Genomic DNA, 24,569 nt, shown 5'->3' on the forward strand with positions numbered 1-24,569 from the left:
AGTACTTCCTCCCTTTTTCTCTTCCTCTGTGCAAATCAGCTTAGAGTAGATACAATGCATGATTTCAACTCCAGCTCAGCAGCAAGGGAAAATCAAAAGGGCAATTGATGCAATTGATGGGTGCCTGTAATGCCCAGCTTGTGGTATATACAACACCTCAAGATAAGCAAATCCAAAAGGTCAAAGTCAACTGTTTTCCACATATTGATTGGAAAAGATCAATTACTTTCCAGTTTACCATCTGGTCACTAAGCATTAATTGGCCATTGACTATGTAAATGAAATGCGGAAATGCATAATTATCCCCGTGATTGTTCCTAGTTAAAATGTATTTTATAAAGGTGATATGGCTGTATACAGCCTTCATAATATGGGGGACAAGCAGAAATATGGAGAGAATCCAGAAGTGCCATTGTCAACAATTAATTCTAGTGCAAGCCACACACCTGGAGGGCCACAATTCCAGGCTCTTGCCAGCTTGTTTTTAGACTACCTGACCTGTACTTCGGGCCTTAGGAAAGAGTTCCCAAGTGATGTCATGGAGAAGTCTGATCAGGACATCAGGAATCCAAAATCTAAACTTAAGCAAACCTAACCGTGTTATTAATAAAAAACAAGGAAAAGGATCAAAACCCTCTGTTTCCTCTGAGTCTAGGAAATCACAGCTCTAACATGCTCTTTGATTTTGTTTAATTTGATATGTCTATTTATAAGACGTGTACATTGCATGCTATTTTTATACCCAGTGAGAAGAGGAAAGTGGAAAAAGATAAAGCAGCAGTAAGAAGAGGTCTTTGCCTTTAAAGAGCCTAAAGTTTAATTGCAGGAACAAGATTTCTTTGCATATGCAATATAAAACAATAGCAGCCGGGATAATTACCAAATCACGTGATGCCAACTACATGCTGGGAGAACTTAAGAGGAGAGAGGAGGCAATGAAGTCTTCCTGAGAAAGCAGAAATGGAGCTGTGGTCTAGTGGGTAGAATCTGGATAGGAGGTGAGTAATGGATAAAACATTCAGGAAGAACAGAGTGCCGTAATATCGGAATTCTAAGCATGCCCTCTGGCCCAATCAATTCATTAAAATCTCATTTTCTGAACCCAGATAAGGTGGATGCATTTCCAGCTAGAACCCCAAGATGACCACACAGTACAAAACAGGCCACCTCCCCACCAGGATCAGTACACAAAAGAAGAATAAGCTTCTTTGTTCTTTTAGCCACTGTAATATTGGGTCTCTCGTTAATCAGCTTAGCCTTTTTACCTAACTAATGCAAGATCTCACTTAGTCTTTGAAAAAGCAGTCTCATTTAAGTAGAATAGATATCATCTCCCATTAGGCAGATGAGAAAACTAAGGCCAAGGGAAGTTCAAGGTCACCTAACCTGATGCTGTCCTGTTCACTGATTCCCAGAGTCTTAATCTTTGCCTTTGGTAACTTTGTCACTTCTTATTTCTGACATTGTGAACAGAAGAACCATTTAGATTTAAGTGTTGATGGAAATTTGACAGGGTTGAATTTCACATTTCAAATATAGAATCATGAACCTAGATTTTAAATTAGCTGCACATAGCAAGTGGTTTTCATAATTATTGGTATTACACATTTGTTACCACTGCAAAATTTAAAGGAGCATGAAAGATGTAATTGCAACACACAGTTCTGGAACCTGGGGCAGAAATGTTTGGCATTGGGGGTAATTTACACCCATAATGTAATTAAACAGGAGGTAATTTGCATTCAGATTTGCACATTACTGTATTTTTTCTGATTATAAAAATAAAATTAAAAAAAAGCTCTGGCAAGCAGAGGAGGTTTTGGAGTGTTCTGACAATTAGTATCTTAGACAAATGACATTGAGGAAGAGGACTTTCTAATCCTTCTGGATCCTTAGCAATTTGCCAAAAAAATAATAAGCTGTCTGTCAGATATTTTAACATGAAACATGTTGTGAAAAATAACTATTTTCCCTCCACACTATTTTTGCTAAAATGTATTTATCATTTCTCTCTGATCCTCATCTATTGGTAGGATCTGCCTATAAGTAAAAGATTTGAAAGGCATAAACCTAAGCATTCAAAAGGGATAAGAATCTAAGCGTTATATTAGCGAGAAAATTAGGATTTAGGTTATCAAAAAATTCATAGATTATACCAAATGCCTGTTACGGTATAATCTGTTGTCTATATCTTTTTGTAACTTCAGCTTTGTGCTTTGCCAGATCTGTCACTTGTGTCACTGAGACAAAAGAGTTCATCTATATTCAAGGCTAAATGCAGATTCAGGGTTACATGATCTGTTCACTTTAAGCCAACACGTAGCTCCTACAAAAGAAAGAATCTGCAACCTGGCAACTTTCTATCTCATTATGTATGTTCATATGCAAAAAATTGAGTGCAGGGGAAAGAAGGGATGTCCTGTTAAATACACGCACATACTCAGTCTTATGCAAAAATAATTTTTTTCCTCTTATCTTGATATTGAACTGTGTGCCTAAAATCAAGCACCCAATAACACTGTGGCTGAACAGGTCTCTAATCATCTTCATTCTAACATTTTTATTGCCAAACCTGGTGAGCTAAAGCACATCAATTTCCTTCTCTTTTACCCTAGGTAAATTCTTATCTCTCTGACAAGTCTTTAAACTCTTCATGAAAAGGTTATGTGATATACATCTCGTTAGCATAGTGAAAACCTACCACACGCCCAGAGCGATGCCAACCACTATAGGTGAGGTTTATGAGCATCATAATGATAATAATAACTACTGTTTATCTGACACTGTCAAAGGCACTAGAAGTTTATACACACTATTTAATCCCCAAAACCACATTATGAAATAGGTACTATTATTATTGCTGTTTCACAAATTAAGAAAAGGAGGTTTGGAGTGGTTTAGATACAACAGAGTAACAAGACAACAGCACCAAGGGGCTTGCAATCTAGCTAGGAATCTAAGACCAACTGGGGTAAGAAAATCATTGAAAAGTACTGTATTAGGATGGTGCAAAAATAATTGTGGTTTTTGCCATTACTTTTCTTTTTTTTTTTTTTAGACGGAGTCTCACTCTGTCACCAGGCTGGAGTACAGTAGTGCGATCTTGGCTCACTGCAACCTCCAACTTTCTGGTTCAAGTGATTCTCCTGCCTCAGCCTCCCGAGTGGCTGAGATTACAGGCACGTGCCACCATGACCAGCTAATTTTCATATTTTTAGTAGAGATAGGGTTTCACTATGTTAGCCAGGATGGTCTCGATCTCCTAACCTCGTAATCTGCCCGCCTCGGCCTCCCAAAGTGCTGGGATTACAGGTGTGAGCCACTGCACCCGGCCTGCCATTACTTTCAATAAGAACTGCAATTACTTTTGCACCAGCCTAATATATAACTAGGCCCTACACTGTATGCAGTATACAGAGTGGAGAGTAGTGCCTTTCTCTATAGTCAAGGAAATTCAATCACCCGGAAGAGTCTTTCCTTGGTTGCTTCATAGGCATCCCAGGTTTGGCATGTATAAATTCCAGCATCCAGCCTTAACCCCTGGACTTGGTTTTTCTCCTGTACTTTATATTTTGGGGGATGTATTAGGCTGAAAAATACCCCCTCTCTAAAGGTGTTCACATCCATTCCCCACACTACATGAATATGTCACTTTGCATGGCAAAGGAGACTTCTCAGATGTGATTAAGATAAGAATCCTGTTATGGGCTGAACTGTGTCCACACCCAAATTCATATGCTGAAGCCCTAACCCCCAGTACCTCTGAATATGCATAGGGCCTTTAAGGAGGTGGTTAAACTAAAATGAGGTCCTTAGGATATGCCCTAATCCAATGACTAGGTTCCTTATAAGAAGAGAAAATTATGATGCAGGCACATTGCAGCAAGACCATGTGAAGACACATGGAGAGGATGGCACCTACACAAATTAAGGAGGCCTCAGAAGAAATCAATCCTGCTGACACCTTGATCTCAGACTTCCAGCCTCCAGAACTGTAAAATAAATAAATAAATAAATGAATAAATAAATAAACTTCCGTTGTTTAAGCCGCTGAGTCTCTTATGGCAGCCCTAGCAAATTAATGTAGATTATCAGGGGGCCAGTGTCATCACGAGGGTCTTAGAGAAGGAAGGGGGGGTCAGGGTGAGAGAAGGGCATGTGAGATGGGGCAGAAGTCAGTGAGGCAAAAAGATGCTGCGTTGCTGGTTTGGAAAACAGAGGAAGGGGCCATGAGCTAAAGAATGCACGTGGTCCCTAGAAACCGGAGAAGATAAGGCGGGGGATTCCCTCCCAGAGCCCCCGGAAGGAACGCAGCCTGCCCGCTCCTTGGTTTCAGCCCACTGAGACCAATTTTAGACATCTCACCTCCAGAACTGCAAGAGAATTAATGTGTGTTCTGTTAAGCTAGCAGGTTTGTGGCAACTTGTTACAGCAGAAACAGGAAATAAATGCAGGGGATGGCATCGCAGTCTCCCTCTGCCCCCAAGCCCTTCCATTCCACTCTAAGTACCTTCCTCTTCTCATCCACCTTTCTTAATTTGCATCTTCCTCTAATCTCATCTGGATTCCTGCAATAGTCTCCAAGTTTATTTTCCACCGTCTGATCCCTTTCACCCACCAAAGTATTCCGCTCCCGTCTGCCAAAGATTTTTCTAACAAACCAGTCTGACCAGATCACTATCACTCTTAAATACTTCAACTGCCTCTAATCATCTTTGAGATGAATGCAAAGGTCTGGTCATGACATAGGAAGCCCCCTACGGCCACTCCTCTGCTTCCCTCTCCAGCCTGATCTCCATGTTCTCTGTCTTGTCAGTCTTGGCTAAATGTTCCCTTTCTCTCCTGAGCTACATGTCCCCCGCTTCTCTCCAGCCTAGACTCTGTGTCCCATGTGTTCCAGCCTGTGCTACATAACCCCGTCTCTCTATTCTGGTATGCTCCCTACTATTTCAGTCACTTGCAGGTTTTTGATAACACTGTGCCTGCCCTCTCCTCCTCTTCTTCCCTATACAATTCCTACTTATGCCCCAAAACTTACCTCAGATGCCGTCTGCTCCAGAAAGCTCTCACAGAGGGTCCTCCAATCTTACCAATTGGTTTACTCACCCATCCTCCGTGCTCTCATGACACGTGTTGTTTGCCTCTAGCTATGTTAGAGACAGTTCCCTCGAGGTAACTAGGTCTTTACTTGCCTGAATCCTCCAGTAGACTGTGTCCATCCAAGCTAAGATCCTGCCTTTCATGTTTCCCCAGTGGCCAGCACAGTGTCTGATACTGAAGACATTGTTGAATGAAAGTTTTAGGGGGAAAAAGGTGGAACTTTATTTACTCATTTGCACAACAAATATTTATTGGGCACTCACTATCAGTAAAACACTGTGGAATGTACAAATATAGATAAGACTGCAGTTAGGATTTTGTGGTAAGTGTTGAGACATTATCTAAATGACCAGCAGGTGGTAGTACCCAACTAGACCACAGGCAATCAAGTTCACGGACTGAGAGGAGGAATGCATGGGTCAAAAATAGGGAAGGGTAAGTAGAGGTTTCCTAGGACCCGGTCGTGGAAGCATACAAGAGACTGGCTAGCCAGAGGGAGAAGAGTTTCGCTAATGTGATATAGGGTCTTCACTAAACTTCGAATGGCTTGGTGGTAACATGAGTGCACCTTGTACAAGAAAGTACACAAGTGTCTCACCCTTTAGAGTTTCCAAAAGTGCAGGCTTCCAAGGTATATACAGCATGAGAGAAGGGGCCACAGATATTACCAAGAGGCAAGAGAAAACACAACAAATTGTATGAAATGAGTCACGTTGGCTGAGGAAGGATTTTTGTCACTAGGCATTCATTCCTTAATAATTTTAGGTAATCTAGATCCAGACAGAAGCTGCTTGCTGCCATGACTAGTATAGCATAGACGTTTCTTTTCAAGGCCAACTTTTGCTCAGGAAAAATGAGAAACGGTTCTTTTCTTTGACCCTATCTGATAAAGCAGAAACCAACGCAGATTTATAAAAATGAAAATAAGGTTGAGTCAGGGCACTTTGTCCCATAAATAACAAAAATGGATTAAGGCTGACTGGTCTCTAGGCAACCTATGTAAGTACAGTCACATAACCCTGATTTTAGTATATAAAATAGATGATCAAGAGATTCACTTAAAATTATTCACGTCTGGCTCTTCACTATTTTAATAGATTTTAAAAGCTGCTTCCTTGCCAACCATCCTATTGTAAACCTTCGCTGCTGAAGATTGTGGGCCAAGCTTTTTCTTCTGTCAAGATTCAAAAGCTTGTTATTGGATCTCTCAAAGTAGATTTAGTTTAAAGAGTCTAACATCTACAAAAAATTGTGAATACGTGATTAAAAGATTGTCTTTTCAACTGTGTATAAATATATACATAAATGTAAATAAATGATATAATGATAAATTAATGTATAGTACAAATTAAAAATCTCCCAAAAACCAAACCAAAAGTGAATATAAATGTGAATGATAAATGTATACCAGAAAAAATAATAGCTACATGAATAGAGATATCATCCATAGAGCATGGACTAGCCAAATGAATTTTATGTACTTCAAATTACATAGAAAATTAATTTAGAATACAATATAACAAAGACAAGTAATTCAATGTTTTTATTCTTAATGTCTTTAATAAAGTCAGAAACCATGAAATAATATTTAGCTGAAAAAATATAAAAATGTTTTATTTTTATATAAATAGTAAAAATGCAGCAAAAGAATGTATAGTGGCCCTTGAATCTTTTTTTTTTTTTTGGGAGACAGAGTCTTGCTCTGTTGCCCAGGCTGGAGTGCAGTGGCGCGATCTTGGCTCACTACAGCTTCCATCTCCCAGGTTCAAGCGATTCTCCTGCCTCTGCTTCCCGACTAGCTGGGACTACAGGCGCTCACCACCATGCCCAGCTAATTTTTGTATTTTTAGTGGAGACGGGGTTTCACTATGTTGGCCAGGCTGATCTCGAACTCCTGACCTGGTGATACACCCGCCTCGGCCCCCCAAAGTGCTGGGATTACAAGCATGAGCCACAGCACCCAGCTGGCCCTTTAATCTTTTTAACATGACCTAGGAGTTCAACAATTAGCTTTTAAATGAGATTTTTAAGGTGGGCATGGCCTCCTGATGATCGTGCTGAAGATTGTCCTCCAGAGTCAGAATCTCCTAAATTCCTGTCTTCATTCCACCACCTCCAAGCTGTGTGTGGTACTTTCCTTCCTTTGCCTCTGTGCTCAATTGCACTTTCCACAAAAGTGTCATCTCAAAGGGTTGTGGTGATGATTAAATGAGATAACCCAGTAAAGTTTTGGCACAGTGCCAAGCACCTAGCGAGTAGTTAATAAATGCCAGTTATTTTTATTGATATGACTATGATCCGCCTACTTTTATTTTTCATGCTCATTGAGACTGGATTTTATAATCTACTAAACAAACTTGTTCTAATGTTGGCATGGGTGTCAGAAGATAGGAGTTCTGGCCTAGGCTCCACTGCTTTCCAGATGTGTGACCTTGGACAAATCAGCAATTTAATCAACTCTAAAACAGAAATAATAATTTGTGCACAGCTCAGATGAGAATACATTGTTTTGTTTTGCTTTGCTTCTTTGATATAAAGCATTGTCCAAATGTAAAAGTCTGATGGTGGTGGTGATGATGATGGCTTGGGATTTAGGGTACTACTAAGTGTAAAAGAACACAGTATTCAGGCCTGACTAGACCACATTACAAGTTATTACAAGTTACCACCTCCAGCTGTCACACCACCGCCCTCAGCTTCATGATGACATTCCTCTCAATAACCAAAGAGAGAGAGAGGCAGGCAGAAAGGAGACAGAAATTAATATCAGTCCTGATTAGGCTTTCTCGATCTACTATTGTTATTAATTATTGCTATTATTATTTTATCATTCTTGATCTAAAGGGTCTTTACAAATCTTTTTTAAGGGAAAAATTCAAGTTAAATACCGAGCTACAGTCCATCTCTCATGGCAAACAGGACCATGTTCTTTCCTCTAAAGACAGCAAACTACTTATTCAGATATATTTACTTTACAAAACAGGGCATGGGATTATATAAACAGAAAGATCCTATTTATATTTAAGTTACAGAGAAAAAGACTAGAAGAAAATACTTAAATTATTGTCTCTCTCCATTTTGTAAATTTCTACACTACATATATATATAAATTTTAACTAAAAAAGTGAGTTAAGTATTCTAAAATAGATGCTTTTCTTAGTAAGCTAAGTGACAAGACAGAGCTATGACAGTGAGCCCATTTTCAAAGGATTATGAAAGAATATTGATTTTCAAAATTGCAGAGATTGAAAAAAAATCACCCAGTCCTGGGACAATGAGACTGAATTATTAGGTGGGGCTTCTTTGTGACTTTACGTTCCCAGGTTTAGCTCTTTTCAGAAATTTGGTCCAAAGATCATTGATCTGTTCTAGTTTTACAAAGCTTATTTTAATTAAGAGTTTCTAATAAAAGAATTATGTCTCTTGCTAAGTCAGGCCTTGGTAAGCTTGGGATAAATTATGTCACAAACATGTCATAGCTGCACTGGTGCAGTTACGTGCAATGCAGGGTTTTCAAAATTCGAGTGCATATCATCAACATCTGTTGCTGCTTTACAGGTAAAGCTAATGGGTTCAATTAAAAACATGCTGAAAATTAATACAGGAGTACTATTTTATTATGCATCTACTGAACTTTATTTTTAGAGTCACTTTTACCAAGGCTCTATTAAGTACTTTTTTAAAATTCTAAATCTTTCTCCCCTGGCTTTCACAGAAAGGATTCACAGTGGAGAGGTGAAAGCATTACACAGCAAAAAAATCAGCAAGCTATGATAGAGCTGAAAGCTAAATTTTTCCCCACTACACACATGAAATTTCCAGATATAGAATTTTAAAACTGACTAATTTAACATTTGGAATAAAATAAAGATTAAATGTTTTAAGTTTTATAAATACTTCGATTAACTTCATCATAACAGTAACTGACAAATAGAAGGCAATATTCAAAGAATAAAATATTTGGCAAGGGAAACAAACACCATTTCAGTGGCCTAATGACAGAAAAGGAACAGTGTGGTCCAGATGAATTTGTTTTGATTAAAGACAATAGGGACATACATGTACATCCCAATTTCCCTGACAAGAAACAGTCTTTCCCCCTTGAGAATATTTTTATTTTGCTTTCAACTTTTGACACCAACAAAAACAAAAGTCAACGCTGCTTTTAAAGTTTGACATCCTGAGGATCAAGCAGAAATATGTAATATAGCTTCCTTTTTCTTATGTTCCTGCTTCGGCAGACTAAGTCCCTAGCTTCCTACATCAACAACCTCTTAAATAATTAGCAGAGGACAGGTTATAAATAATTATTATGAGTTCTAGAACCAGATCCCAGGCAAACGGATTAGGTTCAAGACACAATAGGTTGAAAGAAAGTACAGATCATCTCATCTTGGATGGATTCAGCCTACCAATTTGACAGTGATGTCTTCCTTCTGGAGTATCTTGCTTGCTATCCGGTTCCTACATCCCATCCTCCTTGCATTTTTTTATATCCAAAAATACTATTTAAAAGAAGAAATGTAAAGAAATAGGGAAAGATGGGAGAAAATGCCCAACTCCTTATTTTTTATCTTTATTTTATGATCCAATAAATATACCACCTTTGCAAATGATATTTTCCCAGTATTAGATGACACCCTACAAAACCTGACAGTGGCTATCTCTTAGCTGCGAAGTTAACATTTGCACTTTCCCTACTGAAGGAACATATAGATTGGAACATGCCTTGTATTTCTCCATAAAGTGATTCAAAACAGACTGTAGCTTATGAAACAACAATTCAGAGATAATCTCATTTAAAATGTCTTACATCTAAATCATATGAGTAACTTTTCTATTTAGAATAAATTACAAAAGTATTGTAGTCAAACTTAATTCCATGAATGCAGTGTGGTTAATCTGGGTGAGTTGCCATGATTGTTTTCTCTCTTTTTAATATTTTGAGAAGACTTCATAGCCTTAGTGTTGTTAGGGTTTAAAAAATGCAAAAGCATTTCTTTCTGTGAAAACTATTAAGGTGGTAAATGTTCTTCAAAACTATGAGACAAAAAGGGAAAAACATCTTTTATAGCTTTTTAAAAAAAGTTTTCATACTAAATTTACTGATGGGTATAACCTTCAAATCACCTTTAGGAAGAGTAGTTAAAGTGGAAGAGTTTAATATAAAAGAAAACATTTTGCTAAATGTGAAACTGGATCCATCATTTTTTAAGCCATGGGAACTGTTTTTTCTTAATAAAGCAACCGTTTTAATTCTTTGCATTATCCTGTAGTGCCCCGATTGAACAATGTATCATGTGACATTGAAGTTACAATTTTAAGTTATAGGCACTAGATGTAGCCTGAGTAACTGACTTATTTTGTTTGTATGCAACACTTTCCTCCTTCTGTAACCAGCTGGAAGCTGAACAATTTCTGAGCTACTTTAGATACAAGGCAAAACTGGGTAATTGTGAAGTTAAACATGTGTTTCCTTGTAAATGTCTCTCTGCAGAGTCATCTCGTTTCCAAAGCCCTAAAGAAAACTAACAGCAGATTCTGCCGGTTAACCATGTACTCTCATTGCAGAGTTTGCAGTGAATGTGCACCATGAAATTGCCAAGGATTTTTATATATTTCAATAAAAGCAGAAAGTAATAAGCAACAAAGGCAAAATTACTGCATAATTAGCATTTGGTCTTATCTAGATGGTATCCTGCTGAGTCCGGCCTGACATCCGCAATACTTTACAGAAGGCAGGAAATTTTCTTTCTCTTTGCCTTTACTTATCTACATAAAACCAGAAAATCCTGTTTTTACAGTATTCACAAGTCAGTCCCCTCATTCCATCATCTGTCTCTCTCAACAACTCAAGACATGGATGGGCTCTGCTTGCCTAAGGTCTCTCAGCAAACTAGAACACCCTTCTCCTACATGGCCTGCGATACTGCAGTTTCATATTAATAAACCAAAAGTAACTCCCAAAATTAGCACCTCCTGTTTAAAACATTATTTCTATTTTAATACAAATGGGCCAAGGGACCTGATAAAAATAAAAAATAAAACCTCTAGAAACCCACCCCTTTCCTGATTACTTACTGATGAATATGATCCTGTCTTTTAATAAAACAGGGACTTGAGGAAACATGCTGTGAAAAGAAGCTATTTCGGTCTGGAGTCCCTACTTTTTATAAGCAGTAGTTTCTTCTCATCCATAGCAAGCATTGCACATTCAGTCACTTGTACCTGTGGCCCCAGCGCTGTTGTTAGTTCTGCAATCTCTTCTTCACTTTATCTTGTAGTATTCTGAACTTTTTTAACCTGAATTACCCCCAAAGCACTACCCAAAATAAAGAGACATCTTAACAGTTAGGAGTACACCAGACAGCAAGAAGTCTGTGTAGAGTTCTTGTTTGCATAAACATGTTTAATGATATAGAAAATCTATTCCAAATCAATCATTAAAATCTAAAGCGAAAAATATATTACATTTTAAATGAAGGGAAAACATCTGATTTTATTCAAGGTTGTGGTGAATCTGCTCCGCAACTTTTAAATCAATTTAAAGTTAATTCAGATGCCTTTTCAATCATTGCAGTTACACATAGGAAATACTGAACCGAAAGATGACAAGGCAATTGTTTGTGTCCAAACTTAACAAAAACTATATTTCCCTGGACTTTTCATCCCAACAGATTTCAAATTCTCCTTTCCAAGGAGTATTTGACCTTCACATTTCAGGCCCTGTATCTCTTCATTTCCTATACCATCATATGTTAGAAAACTCAAACTGGGCTACAAGTATATATTTCTGTTAACTGACTTTAATGAATTTTGGTTGTTTTCAAAATCTGCAATCTGTTCATTGTGCCAGCCCTGCATTGCAGGGAAGTCTTAGCCTGTGATTCCAGCTTCGCTCCTGCAAAGAGAGTCACTACAGGCAGGTTTAAATTGTATTTACTCGGAGAGAAGAGGGGGAAGGGAACCCCCTGCCCCCTGCCAACCTGACAGGCCAGGCTGGGTGACAAGCCCCTCGGGTGGCTGCACCTCCCGCTCACCGACCTGGGCGCTGTCCTTGGTGCTGCCGGCGCCATAGCGAGCACAAGCGCCTTACCTTCTGCCCCTGCGGAAGCTGCGGACGTCCCCCAAACGTTAAAAACGCCATATCCCACTTTTTATACAAATAACTACCCCGGCCTGTTCTCTTTGTCCCCTTCCCGAAGCCTTCAGGCAGACCGTTCCTCAAAGTCTTTTTTTTGTTTTGTTTTGTCTTCCAGACCCAGCTCCTCGGCGCTCATCTCCAGCTGCTTTAAGACAAGGAGTGGGGGGAGGGGAGGGAGGCAAGAAAAGATGAGGGTTGGGGAGGGGAAAAGAGGGAATGCAAGGGGAGGGAGGGAGGAGACGGGGAGAAGGAAAGATTGGAAGAAAAGGGTCCCCGAGGAAGGGGCTGAGAGAAGGGCAGGGTGAACCGGACTAAAGGCCAGACAGAGTAGGAGGGAGAAGAGGGGCCAAAAAAGAAGAGGATGAAATTAAGCACAGAAGATGGGTAAAGAAAAAAGTACCGGGGAAAGGGCAAAATAAGAGAAAGCCTTGAGGATAAGAGGGTAGAAGGCTAAAGAACAAGGGGACCACGGGGTCGGGGAAGCGCTGCCCGAACGGCCGGACAGTGACAAAGAAAGGGCGCTGGCGATATTCGCACCAAGGGTGCGAAACGCAATCGGGAAGTGAGAAATGGAAAGAAGGCGAATGCCCGGCTACAAGTAGCCTGGGACTGAAAGGGGACCTGGGGGAGGGGCTGGGCCCAGGGCAGAAAAGTCCAGGTTCCCATGCGGCCTGGGCCCACGTGGAGCGGGCGCTGAATCACCGTTCAGCCGCCCCCCTCCCCTCCTCCCCGACCGGTGCCCGCAGTCCCCGCCTCCTCGGCCGCCGCCTCCACGGGGCGGGGCCCTGGCCCGGGACCAGCGCCGCGGCTATAAACGGGCTGCGGCGAGGCCGGCAGAACGCTGTGACAGCCACACACCCCAAGGCCTCCAAGATGAGCTACACGTTGGACTCGCTGGGCAACCCGTCCGCCTACCGGCGGGTAACCGAGACCCGCTCGAGCTTCAGCCGCGTCAGCGGCTCCCCGTCCAGCGGCTTCCGCTCGCAGTCGTGGTCCCGCGGCTCGCCCAGCACCGTGTCCTCCTCCTACAAGCGCAGCATGCTCGCCCCGCGCCTCGCCTACAGCTCGGCCATGCTCAGCTCCGCCGAGAGCAGCCTTGACTTCAGCCAGTCCTCGTCCCTGCTCAACGGCGGCTCCGGACCCGGCGGCGACTACAAGCTGTCCCGTTCCAACGAGAAGGAGCAGCTGCAGGGGCTGAACGACCGCTTCGCCGGCTACATAGAGAAGGTGCACTACCTGGAGCAGCAGAATAAGGAGATTGAGGCGGAGATCCAGGCGCTGCGGCAGAAGCAGGCCTCGCACGCCCAGCTGGGCGACGCGTACGACCAGGAGATCCGCGAGCTGCGCGCCACCCTGGAGATGGTGAACCACGAGAAGGCTCAGGTGCAGCTGGACTCGGACCACCTGGAGGAAGACATCCACCGGCTAAAGGAGCGCTTCGAGGAGGAGGCGCGGTTGCGCGACGACACTGAGGCGGCCATCCGCGCGCTGCGCAAAGACATCGAGGAGGCGTCGCTGGTCAAGGTGGAGCTGGACAAGAAGGTGCAGTCGCTGCAGGATGAGGTGGCCTTCCTGCGGAGCAACCACGAGGAAGAGGTGGCCGACCTTCTGGCCCAGATCCAGGCATCGCACATCACGGTGGAGCGCAAAGACTACCTGAAGACAGACATCTCCACGGCGCTGAAGGAAATCCGCTCCCAGCTCGAAAGCCACTCAGACCAGAATATGCACCAGGCCGAAGAGTGGTTCAAATGCCGCTACGCCAAGCTCACCGAGGCGGCCGAGCAGAACAAGGAGGCCATCCGCTCCGCCAAGGAAGAGATCGCCGAGTACCGGCGCCAGCTGCAGTCCAAAAGCATCGAGCTAGAGTCGGTGCGCGGCACCAAGGAGTCCCTGGAGCGGCAGCTAAGCGACATCGAGGAGCGCCACAACCACGACCTCAGCAGCTACCAGGTAGGAACAGCGGCTGCGCGGCCAGCCTGCGCCAGCGCCAGCGCCGCGCGCCCCCGACACTTGGGCGCGTGCCCAGGCGCCCTCTCCGCGGCGCTCCCTGGTGGCCGCTCGCTAGAGCGCGCGCGCCGCCGACCTAGGGTAGTTGCGGATCAGCGTCCTCGCCCCTCTCATCCTCCACACTCCGCCCCCACCCACCTGCCCCAGCTGCTAAGGGTCTTGACCTTTTTCAAAAAACATGCATCTTTTCCAGTTCTAATTTTGCACGCTTGCACGTTTAAAGCAGGAGGGATGAATTCGGTAGTGGATAAATCAGCAACTTTAGGATAGCTTATGCAGAAACGCGTGTATTCTCTACTTTTCCGGCAGTGATCGGAAGAGCTCTCAAAATTGGCTTCAGCCCAAAGGGCTCAGATGGGAATGGCCAGGTCAGCCATGGAGTTTCCCCATGCATGCTTGTGTCCTGTTGAGACGTGTTCTAAGTCCACTGGTCTCCGTGCGTGATGTGCCCAGGAAGTGTCCTATTGTCTTACTGATCTTGTATGTTCGTTTGAGAATCCCTTAGATTTAAAAGAAAAAGGGGGTGGGGGAGGGGGGCTGGGAGTCGGGTGTCAGCGAGGTTTGCAGAAGTGGAGGGAGACGGGAGGAGGCGAGGGGGAAGGGGTAGCAAGTGGTTTGCGAAGGAAGTTGCTGTTTGCAAGGATGAGTCTAGGGAGACTCTCTGTGTCTGTTTCAGGACACCATCCAGCAGCTGGAAAATGAGCTTCGGGGCACAAAGTGGGAAATGGCTCGTCATTTGCGCGAATACCAGGACCTCCTCAACGTCAAGATGGCTCTGGATATAGAAATCGCTGCGTACAGGTACGGTGCTTACTATGTGCGTGGCCGGAACACTAACCGCAGTGCAGAGGCTGTTCGGGCAGAGCTTCCACCACTTAAGTTAAAGCAGGCAGGGTGCAGGCATCAACTCAGCACCTGGTTTTCTTGCTTACTTAAAAAGAAATTATTCTAAAGAATTGCAAGTGTAGTTTTACCTCTTTTTATGCAGCTTTAAAAGAATGAATACTAGTAGAAACAAAAGGTTTTTGAATTACACGAAGGAGGTGCAGATTAATCTCAATGCATATGCTTAAACTTTTTATGGAAAAATGTTTTCAAATGCTGGAAGCATGAACAGAGTTTTGGTTTCTAATATTTCATCTAGTGGTTTCAGCTTTTCAAATGTATAATGTCAAGGACAAACACCAGGACATTCTATTTCTCTGTTTCTCTGTTATATAGCTTACTATTGCCATCATCTGGCTGAGAATAGATATAGAATGATAGAATACAGATACAGTTATTCTATATATGTAGATAATTTATATGTATTACATTTTATGCTAGACTGCAGTATAAATTATATCTATATATCATGTATGATATTAATCTAGATCTATAGATACATATATGTGCATATGCATATAAATCTAGATATATAGACACAAATATGTATGATCTTTTTATAGATAGTGAGATAGGTTATAGGTCTATTAATTGGTGTGACCTTGCTGTTGACTAAGCGCAAAGGACAAAATCGTTGATTAAAATTTTTCTACTACCAATAAGGTAGTTATAATATAATGAGAATAAATTGCATTTACAGAGCTATCTCTCTTTTCAGGAAACCTGAATAACTACATTAAATAGACACTTTATGATAAAAATTATCAACCAATTTGTAACTCGATACACCCATATTAACACCTGGCTAAGTTCTGAAATATGCTTAACAGTAAGATTTTTATGAAAGTTATATTTGCTTTAAAAATAGTACATATCCTGAAAATCTAAATGTTTAAGAAAGTGACTACTCTCAGAAAGGCTGTTTGGCTTTGGAGTTTGGGGGCATTTTGTTTCTGGCTTTTTGTTTTTTTGTTTTTGTTTTTGTTTTTTGCTATTTGGTCACCAACAAGTTTTTCAGCATATTCATGTTGTACCTAATGGATCTCTACTGCAGGGCCAAGACTTAGTAGTTGGGTGTGGTTAGTGGACTATTGGGCAAGGTTAGTCATTGTAGGAGGCAACCGTCTGGCAGTCCAGGAGAATCTTTCTCTGTCACTGAGTATAATGTAATATGCCAGTAAGTGATAGCAGGTATTATACTGAATTGATAGCATATTTTACTTATGTAATTCTATTTATTCAAAGGTAGCTACCACAATACCCAGAATGTAATGAAGCTCAGAAGGCCCAGTGAAATTTTTACTATGTCTTATGTTCTTTGATTTTCTGCTTAGAAAACTCCTGGAGGGTGAAGAGACCAGATTTAGCACATTTGCAGGAAGCATCACTGGGCCACTGTATACACACCGACCCCCAGTCACAATAACCAGTAAGATTCAGAAAACCAAGGTGGAAGCTCCCAAGCTTAAGGTCCAACACAAATTTGTCGAGGAGATCATAGAGGAAACCAAAGTGGAGGATGAGAAATCAGAAATGGAAGAGGCCCTGACAGCCATTACAGAGGAATTGGCCGTTTCCATGAAGGAAGAGAAGGAAGAAGCAGCAGAAGAAAAGGAAGAGGAACCCGAAGCTGAAGAAGAAGAAGTAGCTGCCAAAAAGTCTCCAGTGAAAGCAACTGCACCTGAAGTTAAAGAAGAGGAAGAAGGGGAAAAGGAGGAAGAAGGCCAGGAAGAAGAGGAGGAAGAAGAGGAGGGAGCTAAGTCAGACCAAGCCGAAGAGGGAGGATCCGAGAAGGAAGGCTCTAGTGAAAAAGAGGAAGGTGAGCAGGAAGAAGGAGAAACAGAAGCTGAAGCTGAAGGAGAGGAAGCCGAAGCTAAAGAGGAAAAGAAAGTGGAGGAAAAGAGTGAGGAAGTGGCTACCAAGGAGGAGCTGGTGGCAGATGCCAAGGTGGAAAAGCCAGAAAAAGCCAAGTCTCCTGTGCCAAAATCCCCAGTGGAAGAGAAAGGCAAGTCTCCTGTGCCGAAATCACCAGTGGAAGAGAAAGGCAAGTCTCCTGTGTCGAAATCACCAGTGGAAGAGAAAGGCAAGTCTCCTGTGTCAAAATCACCAGTGGAAGAGAAAGCCAAGTCTCCTGTGCCAAAATCACCAGTGGAAGAGGCAAAGTCAAAAGCAGAAGTGGGGAAAGGTGAACAGAAAGAGGAAGAAGAAAAGGAAGTCAAGGAAGCTCCCAAAGAAGAGAAGGTAGAGAAAAAGGAAGAGAAACCAAAGGATGTGCCAGAGAAGAAGAAAGCTGAGTCCCCGGTAAAGGAGGAAGCTGTGGCGGAGGTGGTCACCATCACCAAATCGGTAAAGGTACACTTGGAGAAAGAGACCAAAGAAGAGGGGAAGCCAGTGCAGCAGGAGAAAGAGAAGGAGAAAGCAGGAGGAGAGGGAGGAAGTGAGGAGGAAGGGAGTGATAAAGGTGCCAAGGGATCCAGGAAGGAAGACATAGCTGTCAATGGGGAGGTAGAAGGAAAAGAGGAGGTAGAGCAGGAGACCAAGGAAAAAGGCAGTGGGAGGGAAGAGGAGAAAGGCGTTGTCACCAATGGCCTAGACTTGAGCCCGGCAGATGAAAAGAAGGGGGGTGATAAAAGTGAGGAGAAAGTGGTAGTGACCAAAACGGTAGAAAAAATCACCAGTGAGGGGGGAGATGGTGCTACCAAATATATCACTAAATCTGTAACCGTCACTCAAAAGGTTGAAGAGCATGAAGAGACCTTTGAGGAGAAACTAGTGTCTACTAAAAAGGTAGAAAAAGTCACTTCACACGCCATAGTAAAGGAAGTCACCCAGAGTGACTAAGATTTGAGTCCATTGCAAAAGGTTAAGCCATATGACAATTTCAAAATGCATGTGATTGGCAGCTTCAAAACAGAACGGGTTCTCCCATGGGGGCTCCAGACATTGTATTTTACTTTGTGCAATATGAGGGGACTGCATGCAAGCTCAGGGTGCTCCCTCCTCAGTCTTTGGGGGATTCAAATGCATGACATTGTATGTACCTGGGAAATTTGCCAATTTCCTAAGCTGTTGGAAGGGGGTCACTTAAGGGGGGATGTCTTGAGATGTATTATGCAAAGTACCAACTGAGCCAAAAACAATAAATGAAACACAGAACTCAGCCTTAAGAAAGCTATATATGAATAATTATGTTTACCTCACTGGTGCATTTAAAATGGACTTTTGTTCATGGGAGAACCTTGCTGACATGCACAGTTTGCAATCTTATGTTGATCGATGTTAAATGTCACAGCAGTACTTGCTCAATAAAGGTCATATTGGAAACATAGTCAATTGCTGAGTCTTATGTCATTTCTCTTTTTTAAATTTTTATTTATTTATTTTTATTTAGAGATGGGGTCTTGCTATGTGACCTCAAGCAGTCCTCCCGCCTCAGCCACCCAAAGTGCTGGGATTACAGGCATGAGCCACTACGCCCAGCCTGTTATGCCATTTCAAAGTAAAATCTCCACTACCTGAAGCTTTCTTGCCCTGAAATAGATTATTGGGGGGAGTCATAAGTAAACTGCACATCTTATTGCTATCTCCCTGACAGCGATTACTTGGAAAACGTAATTGCTGAAGATATTTTCAGGTGTCAACATCTTCACTGAGCCCGGTCTTCATCCCAAAATTTTAAAATCATATTTTTGAAATAAAAATAAAAGCATCAGATACAAATAGGAATCTGGTGGGATAGAAATCTTCAGTGTTTGTTTCTATCCCAAAACAGAACTCAGAACCTCTAGGTAAGAGGACCAATAAAGGAGGGGTTCATAACTTGTGCCTTAGAGTTGGGACAGAGACAGAGGAGCTCATGGCATTTATGATGATCTGTCCAGCGGGGACAGGGCTGACATCACTAACACTCCTACCCGGAACTATCCAGCCTCAGAGGCATGCCTCCTGTGCACAAACACACACATACACATTGTCTGCATCACTAATGCTTGATTTGGCTGACAGAGATTTACACCTTTAGTATTCTACTAATTGGGGAAAATAATATAAAAAATAAATTAAATACCCTACCTGAGAAAATAAAAATGAGATTCTGTGACATAGGCAATAAGTGTTTTTAAATAAAAAGACATGATCTTGACCAAGGAAATACTACCATCCCCTTTTCAAAACTTGTTTTAGGCCTTGAAGACCATTAATATATTAATTAGCACATTATCCTGTCCAAGTCCATGTTTTTTCATTAATAGGATCAGCTCAATAATACAATCCTTGATAATATTTTCAGTGACTTTTTCAAGATAACTCCAATTTTAATGCCTAAACATACCAAGGAAGCTAATTGTTAATGGCAGTTTTTATTGTTTCCCAATCATTAGCCATTTGCCAATCCTCACAATTTTGGCTACATCTGAGTATCATCTATACAATTATGTATTCAGATTTCTTTCTTTAAAACAATTTATTTTTTATGTTAAGATGTTAATTTTTCTGAAGCAAAAATATCCATGACACACAAAGTGACACAGGAATTATTTAAATATAATCAGCAAAAAAAGAAAAAAGAAAAAAACCCTGATCTAGTGATACAGAATTTAAAAATAAAAAAGAGCATATTGGAAGGATACAGGGTAACTCCTAGAGTGAAAACATCAGCAGAGGAGGCAGGTGTTGGGAGAGAGTAGCTCAGACAGCCTCAGGGACAGAGGTCTCAGGAATCATCATGCAGTCACAGGGCGGATTAAACTGAAAACTCTGTGACACTTCATTGGAATTCCAGGAACAGAGCATCATCTATTTGCCACACACCTTTGCCAGCAAAGAGGAGCACCTTGACTGATAGTCCCACCCAAACTGACTCCAATGGCAGAACTGCAGCTCTTCACAGAAAAGTCTGGGAGCTGTTATCAGAAGTAGGAATGGAGGCTGGAGTTATATGATACGATCTATGTGAATTTTTAAAATACCCACTAAATATATAATCATTACTATAAAAATACACATTTGCACCTAAAATCATCTCACTTACCAGCACTGGACCCTGGGGCTTAGAAGACTTTCTTTTTTGGTAGTATATATTGTTTAAAAATGACAGGATCAATCAGCAAAACTCCAACGCAGGCACCAGAAACTTAACTCTTCAGCTCTTTGTTTTCAACCACTTCGTTTTCTTTCCTAAGAAGGTAAGACGTTCAATAATATTGCCACGTATTTTGTAAAACAAAATCACTATTTTGTACCCTTTAAAAATGACAGAACACCTCTGGCTGCAATGGCACAGGCCAATAGTCACAGCTGTTCCAGAGGCTGAGACATGAGGATCACTCAAGCCCAGGAGTTTCAGTCCAGCCCTGGCAAAGTAGTGGGAACCCATCTCTAAAATAAATAAATAAATAGAACAACATACTTTTGATAACCCATGCAGGTATTTCTAAGTCAATCAATTGCCTGGTTGATTCATTAATTCAATAAATGTTGATTGAGGACTAGAGACTGGAGATACAATGGTCTTCTCTTATAAAATTACTTATTTTGTTGTCACTGCCAGCCATTACACTATTATTGAAAGAGAAAGCAATTTGAAATTCATGTTTCCAAATATGTTCAGTGACAGGGAGAAACTACATTTAAACTAATCACAAATCTCCAAGTGTTTAGGATATGAGTACCTTTCCTCTGACGACAATAGGTCTCTGGGGACAATGACATTAAGGCATTGAAAAACAGAATTTCTACCTTGCCAGTAGACTGTCTTGGAGACACTATTTTATTTTAAACATTGTGAGGATTATCAAAGTTCATTTATTCTCAATCTTAAAACATATAAGAACAGATTTTTTTTAAGAAAAAACTTCCTCTGGGTCACACACTAGTAGATGATAGAACTGGGATTTAACTCATAGGAAAGGTCCAGAGTATGCACTCTTTTTTTTTTTTTTTTTTTTGACAGGCTCTCACTCTGTCACCCAGACTGGAGTTCAGTGGCATGATCGTGGTTCACTGCAGCCTGGAGCATCTGGGCTCAGGTGATCCTCCCACCTCAGCCTCCTGAGTAGCTGAGACTACAGGCACATGCCACCATGCCCAGCTAACTATTTTTGTGGGGTTTTTTTGTAGAGATAAGTTTCGTGATGTTGCCCAGGCTGGTCTCAAACCCCTGGACTCAGGCAATCTGCCCACTTCAGCCTCCCAAAGTGCTGGGATTACAGATGTGAACCACCATGCCCAGCCCAAAGCATACACTCTTAACCTCTGTCCTGTAGTAATCCTCAAATGTATCCATTGTGGCCACCTCCATTTATAAGGATGTTAAGCTAGGGTCATTTCTTTCTTTTAAAATTGAAAAAAAGAAAACAGAGGAATACTATAAATCATTCATTTAATATACTTGCATATATCTTTACATTTAAAAAAAGATACAATATCACTTCTCTATGGTACTGTGTTTGCATCTTGAGGAAAAGAATAAATACTCAAATGCAAAATAAGTGGTGATTCCTTCTATCACAACAGCTTGCAAGTGCCAAACACTTTTCTCATGTTCAATAGACAGAGTTATTTCTAGTGCATTTCCTTCTATTGCCAGTCAGTGCAGACAGAAACAGTATTAAAACATTAGGATATTCATTTCCACAACAAATAGGTTGGTTGTTCCAGTTTGGAGCAAGTTATTTTTTTCCTAGTGTTTTATATAATTTGCCCAAAGGGAACCAGGAGCTATTTTTAAGTGAATTATTCTATTAGATCTGCATAAAATTTGTCTATTTTTAGGGCCCCTCAACCCTTAGAGCTTGGCAAAAATCACAGATGAGAGTTCAAGTCCCAGGCTGTAGATAGCAAAATTGTGTGTATTGGGTCCATTATATTTACCCTCTAAGCCTCCACCTCCTTCTCTGTAAAACAGGGCTGCCGAGGTGATGGGGTGTTACCTATAAAAATGCTCCACACTGTAACAGGCATTTGGTAGCCAATCAAAACCATTTGTTAAAGATAATGAATTTTAAATTGTATCACAGCTATAGGTACAGAATTTTTAAAGAGAAGAAATTAACTGGTAGCTTAATTTTCTTATATATAATTTCAATACAGATTGCAATGATGAGTTTACCAAAATAAGTACACAATATGAATATAAATATACTCCTCATGTACACATATATTTCTTCATCAGTGTACACATAATTTCATTACCCATATAGAGAATTTGGGTGGAAAATCACTGCATTTTTCATTGCATTAATCTATATAGGCTGCTTAGACACCCAAGAATCCATCTACATAATCATGGGGCTTAAAAGTTTCTTGACCAGGCATGGTGGCTCACACTTGTAATCCCAGCAGTTTGGGAGGCCGAGGTGGGCAGATGACCTGAAGTCAGGAGTTTGAGACCAGCCTGGCCATTATGGTGAAACCCCGTCTCTACTAAAAATACAAAAATTAGCCGGGCATAGTGATGGGCGCCTGTAATTCCAGCTACGTGGGAGGCTGAGGCTGCAGAATTGCTTGAACCTGGGAGGCAGAGGTTGCAGTGAGCTGAGATCGTGTCACTCCACTCCAGCCTGGGTGACAGAGTAAGACTCCGCGTCAACCAAAAAAAAAAAAAAAGTTTATTGATGCAAATTATTTAAAACCATATTGAGAGTAAGAGAGAGAAATATTTTTGTGCTAGGCCTCTGAAGACAGCATGAAATCCCCAGATCCATGCTAACTGTACTCAACACCATAATGCAGGGCTTTCAGGATTCTCTTTGACTTCCTATTTGAGGTATTTTGAAAAGTTACCACATCTTCAATAAGGTATTCATTTTAGGTAATGCTCCTTAAATCATTCCCTAACTCTAATTAGCATTCTTATCTTAGAAGAGAACAGAGTTGAAAAAAATTAACAGATGACTACATAAAAAGGCTTTTTTTTTAAGCTTATGAAAAGCATAATCATTCTAAAGGGCTAAGTAGGAAGGACCACTTACATAGGCCCATGCTATAGTCTTGTTTTGTATGTGGGTGGGTGAGGTGAGTAGCGGGTGGAGAGCAGAGAATCAAGGGCCCCAGAATTTGAAGGCAAACACCGGGAATTTTTGATTCTGCATTGAGATCACAAGATCACAAGTCAGGGGCCAACTTCAAGTATCATAGGTTCTACTTTTGGTGTTCTCACATTCCTAAGAGAGTAAACCCTGACAACAAAAAGAGATAAGGACTGAAAAGGGCTCCTTTTCCTATTGGTTCTCAAATTTCAAATAAATTTCCGTGAGGAGGGTAAAATTACTGGTTTGCATTAGTGCTTTGGAATATGCTTAATTGTAATTGCTCATCATCTCTGCTGGAAAATCACAGATTAGTTGAAACCACAGAGTATAGCACAAAGAGCCTTCTTTGCCCTGGGATCTAGAAGGTTGGGCCCTCTATACAAGTGACAAAACCTCAGACCTCCCATTTTAACTTGGAAAATTCAAGTGTATGTTGAATTCTGTGATGATGTGTTTATATCTTCCTTGATTCATATGTCAAAAACTTACTCTTATCCAAAAAGAGTAATTCAACTTAAGGAGAATCTGCACTTAAAATACTGTGTGCTAATATTTGGAAGAACAAAAAGTTAAAAGTTATTAACTTTTGGGCAGGGAACAGTGGCTCAGCACACTGGGAGTGTGAGGTGGGAGGAGATCGCATGAGCCCAGCAGTTGGAGACCAGGCTGGGCAACACTGGGAGACCTGGTCTTTACAAAAAATAAAAAGAAAAATAAATTAGCCAGACATGGTGCCGTATACCTGTGTTCCAGCTACTCAGGAGACTGAGGTGGGAGAACTGCTTGAGCCTGGGACGTCGAGGCTGCAGTGAGGCATGATTGTGCCACTGCACTCCAGCCTCGGTGACAGAGCAAGACCCTGTCTCAAAAAAAAAAAAAAAAAAAAAGTCATTTACTTTTATCTATGTAAGTATATAATGTATGAATATCAGAAAGAGAAATAGAAAAACTGACCTCCCTCTTCCCCAGATTTCTTCCTAACTATGGCTGCCTAGTTACTTCTGAACTGGACTTCTCAGTGGCCCCAAATAAAATTACAAATATAAGACACAGAATAACAATGTCTGACAAATAGTAGGCATTTAATTAATGGTAAATTTTCATTGCCATTATTAATATTCGTTTTAAAAGTAATAACTGGCCGGGTGCGATGGCTCACACCCGTAATCCCAGCACTTTGGGAGGCCGAGGCAGGCGGATCATGAGGTCAAGAGATTGAGACCATCCTGGCTAACACGGTGAAACCCCGATTCTACTAAAAAATACAAAAAAGTAGCCAGGCATGATGGCGGGCGCCTGTAGTCCCAGCTACTCGGGAGGCTGAGGCAGAAGAATGGCGTGAACCTGGGAGGCAGAGCTTGCAGTGAGCCGAGATCACACCACTGCACTCCAGCCTGGGC

The 24,569-nt window shown here is 41.5% G+C and overlaps 1 protein-coding gene across 1 annotated transcript; it reads left to right on the forward strand.

Annotated features, from left to right (window-relative positions):
• Window positions 1-11,899: 11,899 nt before the first annotated feature.
• Window positions 11,900-18,467, forward strand: NEFM (neurofilament medium chain). Its single transcript, XM_054499086.2, has 3 exons — window positions 11,900-14,197; window positions 14,931-15,055; window positions 16,474-18,467. Exons 1-3 carry the CDS (start codon window positions 13,118-13,120, stop codon window positions 17,978-17,980), a joined length of 2,712 nt encoding a protein of 903 aa, XP_054355061.1. The 5' UTR covers window positions 11,900-13,117; the 3' UTR covers window positions 17,981-18,467.
• The last annotated feature ends 6,102 nt before the right edge of the window (window positions 18,468-24,569 follow it).

This window comes from Pongo pygmaeus, chromosome 7 (genome assembly GCF_028885625.2).
Source record: "Pongo pygmaeus isolate AG05252 chromosome 7, NHGRI_mPonPyg2-v2.0_pri, whole genome shotgun sequence".
NCBI lineage: Eukaryota > Metazoa > Chordata > Mammalia > Primates > Hominidae > Pongo > Pongo pygmaeus.

What these genes read in the sequence shown, in the direction of transcription:
- NEFM (XM_054499086.2), top strand. Translation starts at nt 13,118, where the DNA reads ATGAGCTACACGTTGGACTCGCTGGGCAACCCGTCCGCCTACCGGCGG. An exon ending in ACGACCTCAGCAGCTACCAG is followed by an intron (nt 14,198 to 14,930) that starts GTAGGAACAGCG and finishes TGTCTGTTTCAG; the next exon opens with GACACCATCCAGCAGCTGGA. An exon ending in ATAGAAATCGCTGCGTACAG is followed by an intron (nt 15,056 to 16,473) that starts GTACGGTGCTTA and finishes TTTTCTGCTTAG; the next exon opens with AAAACTCCTGGAGGGTGAAG.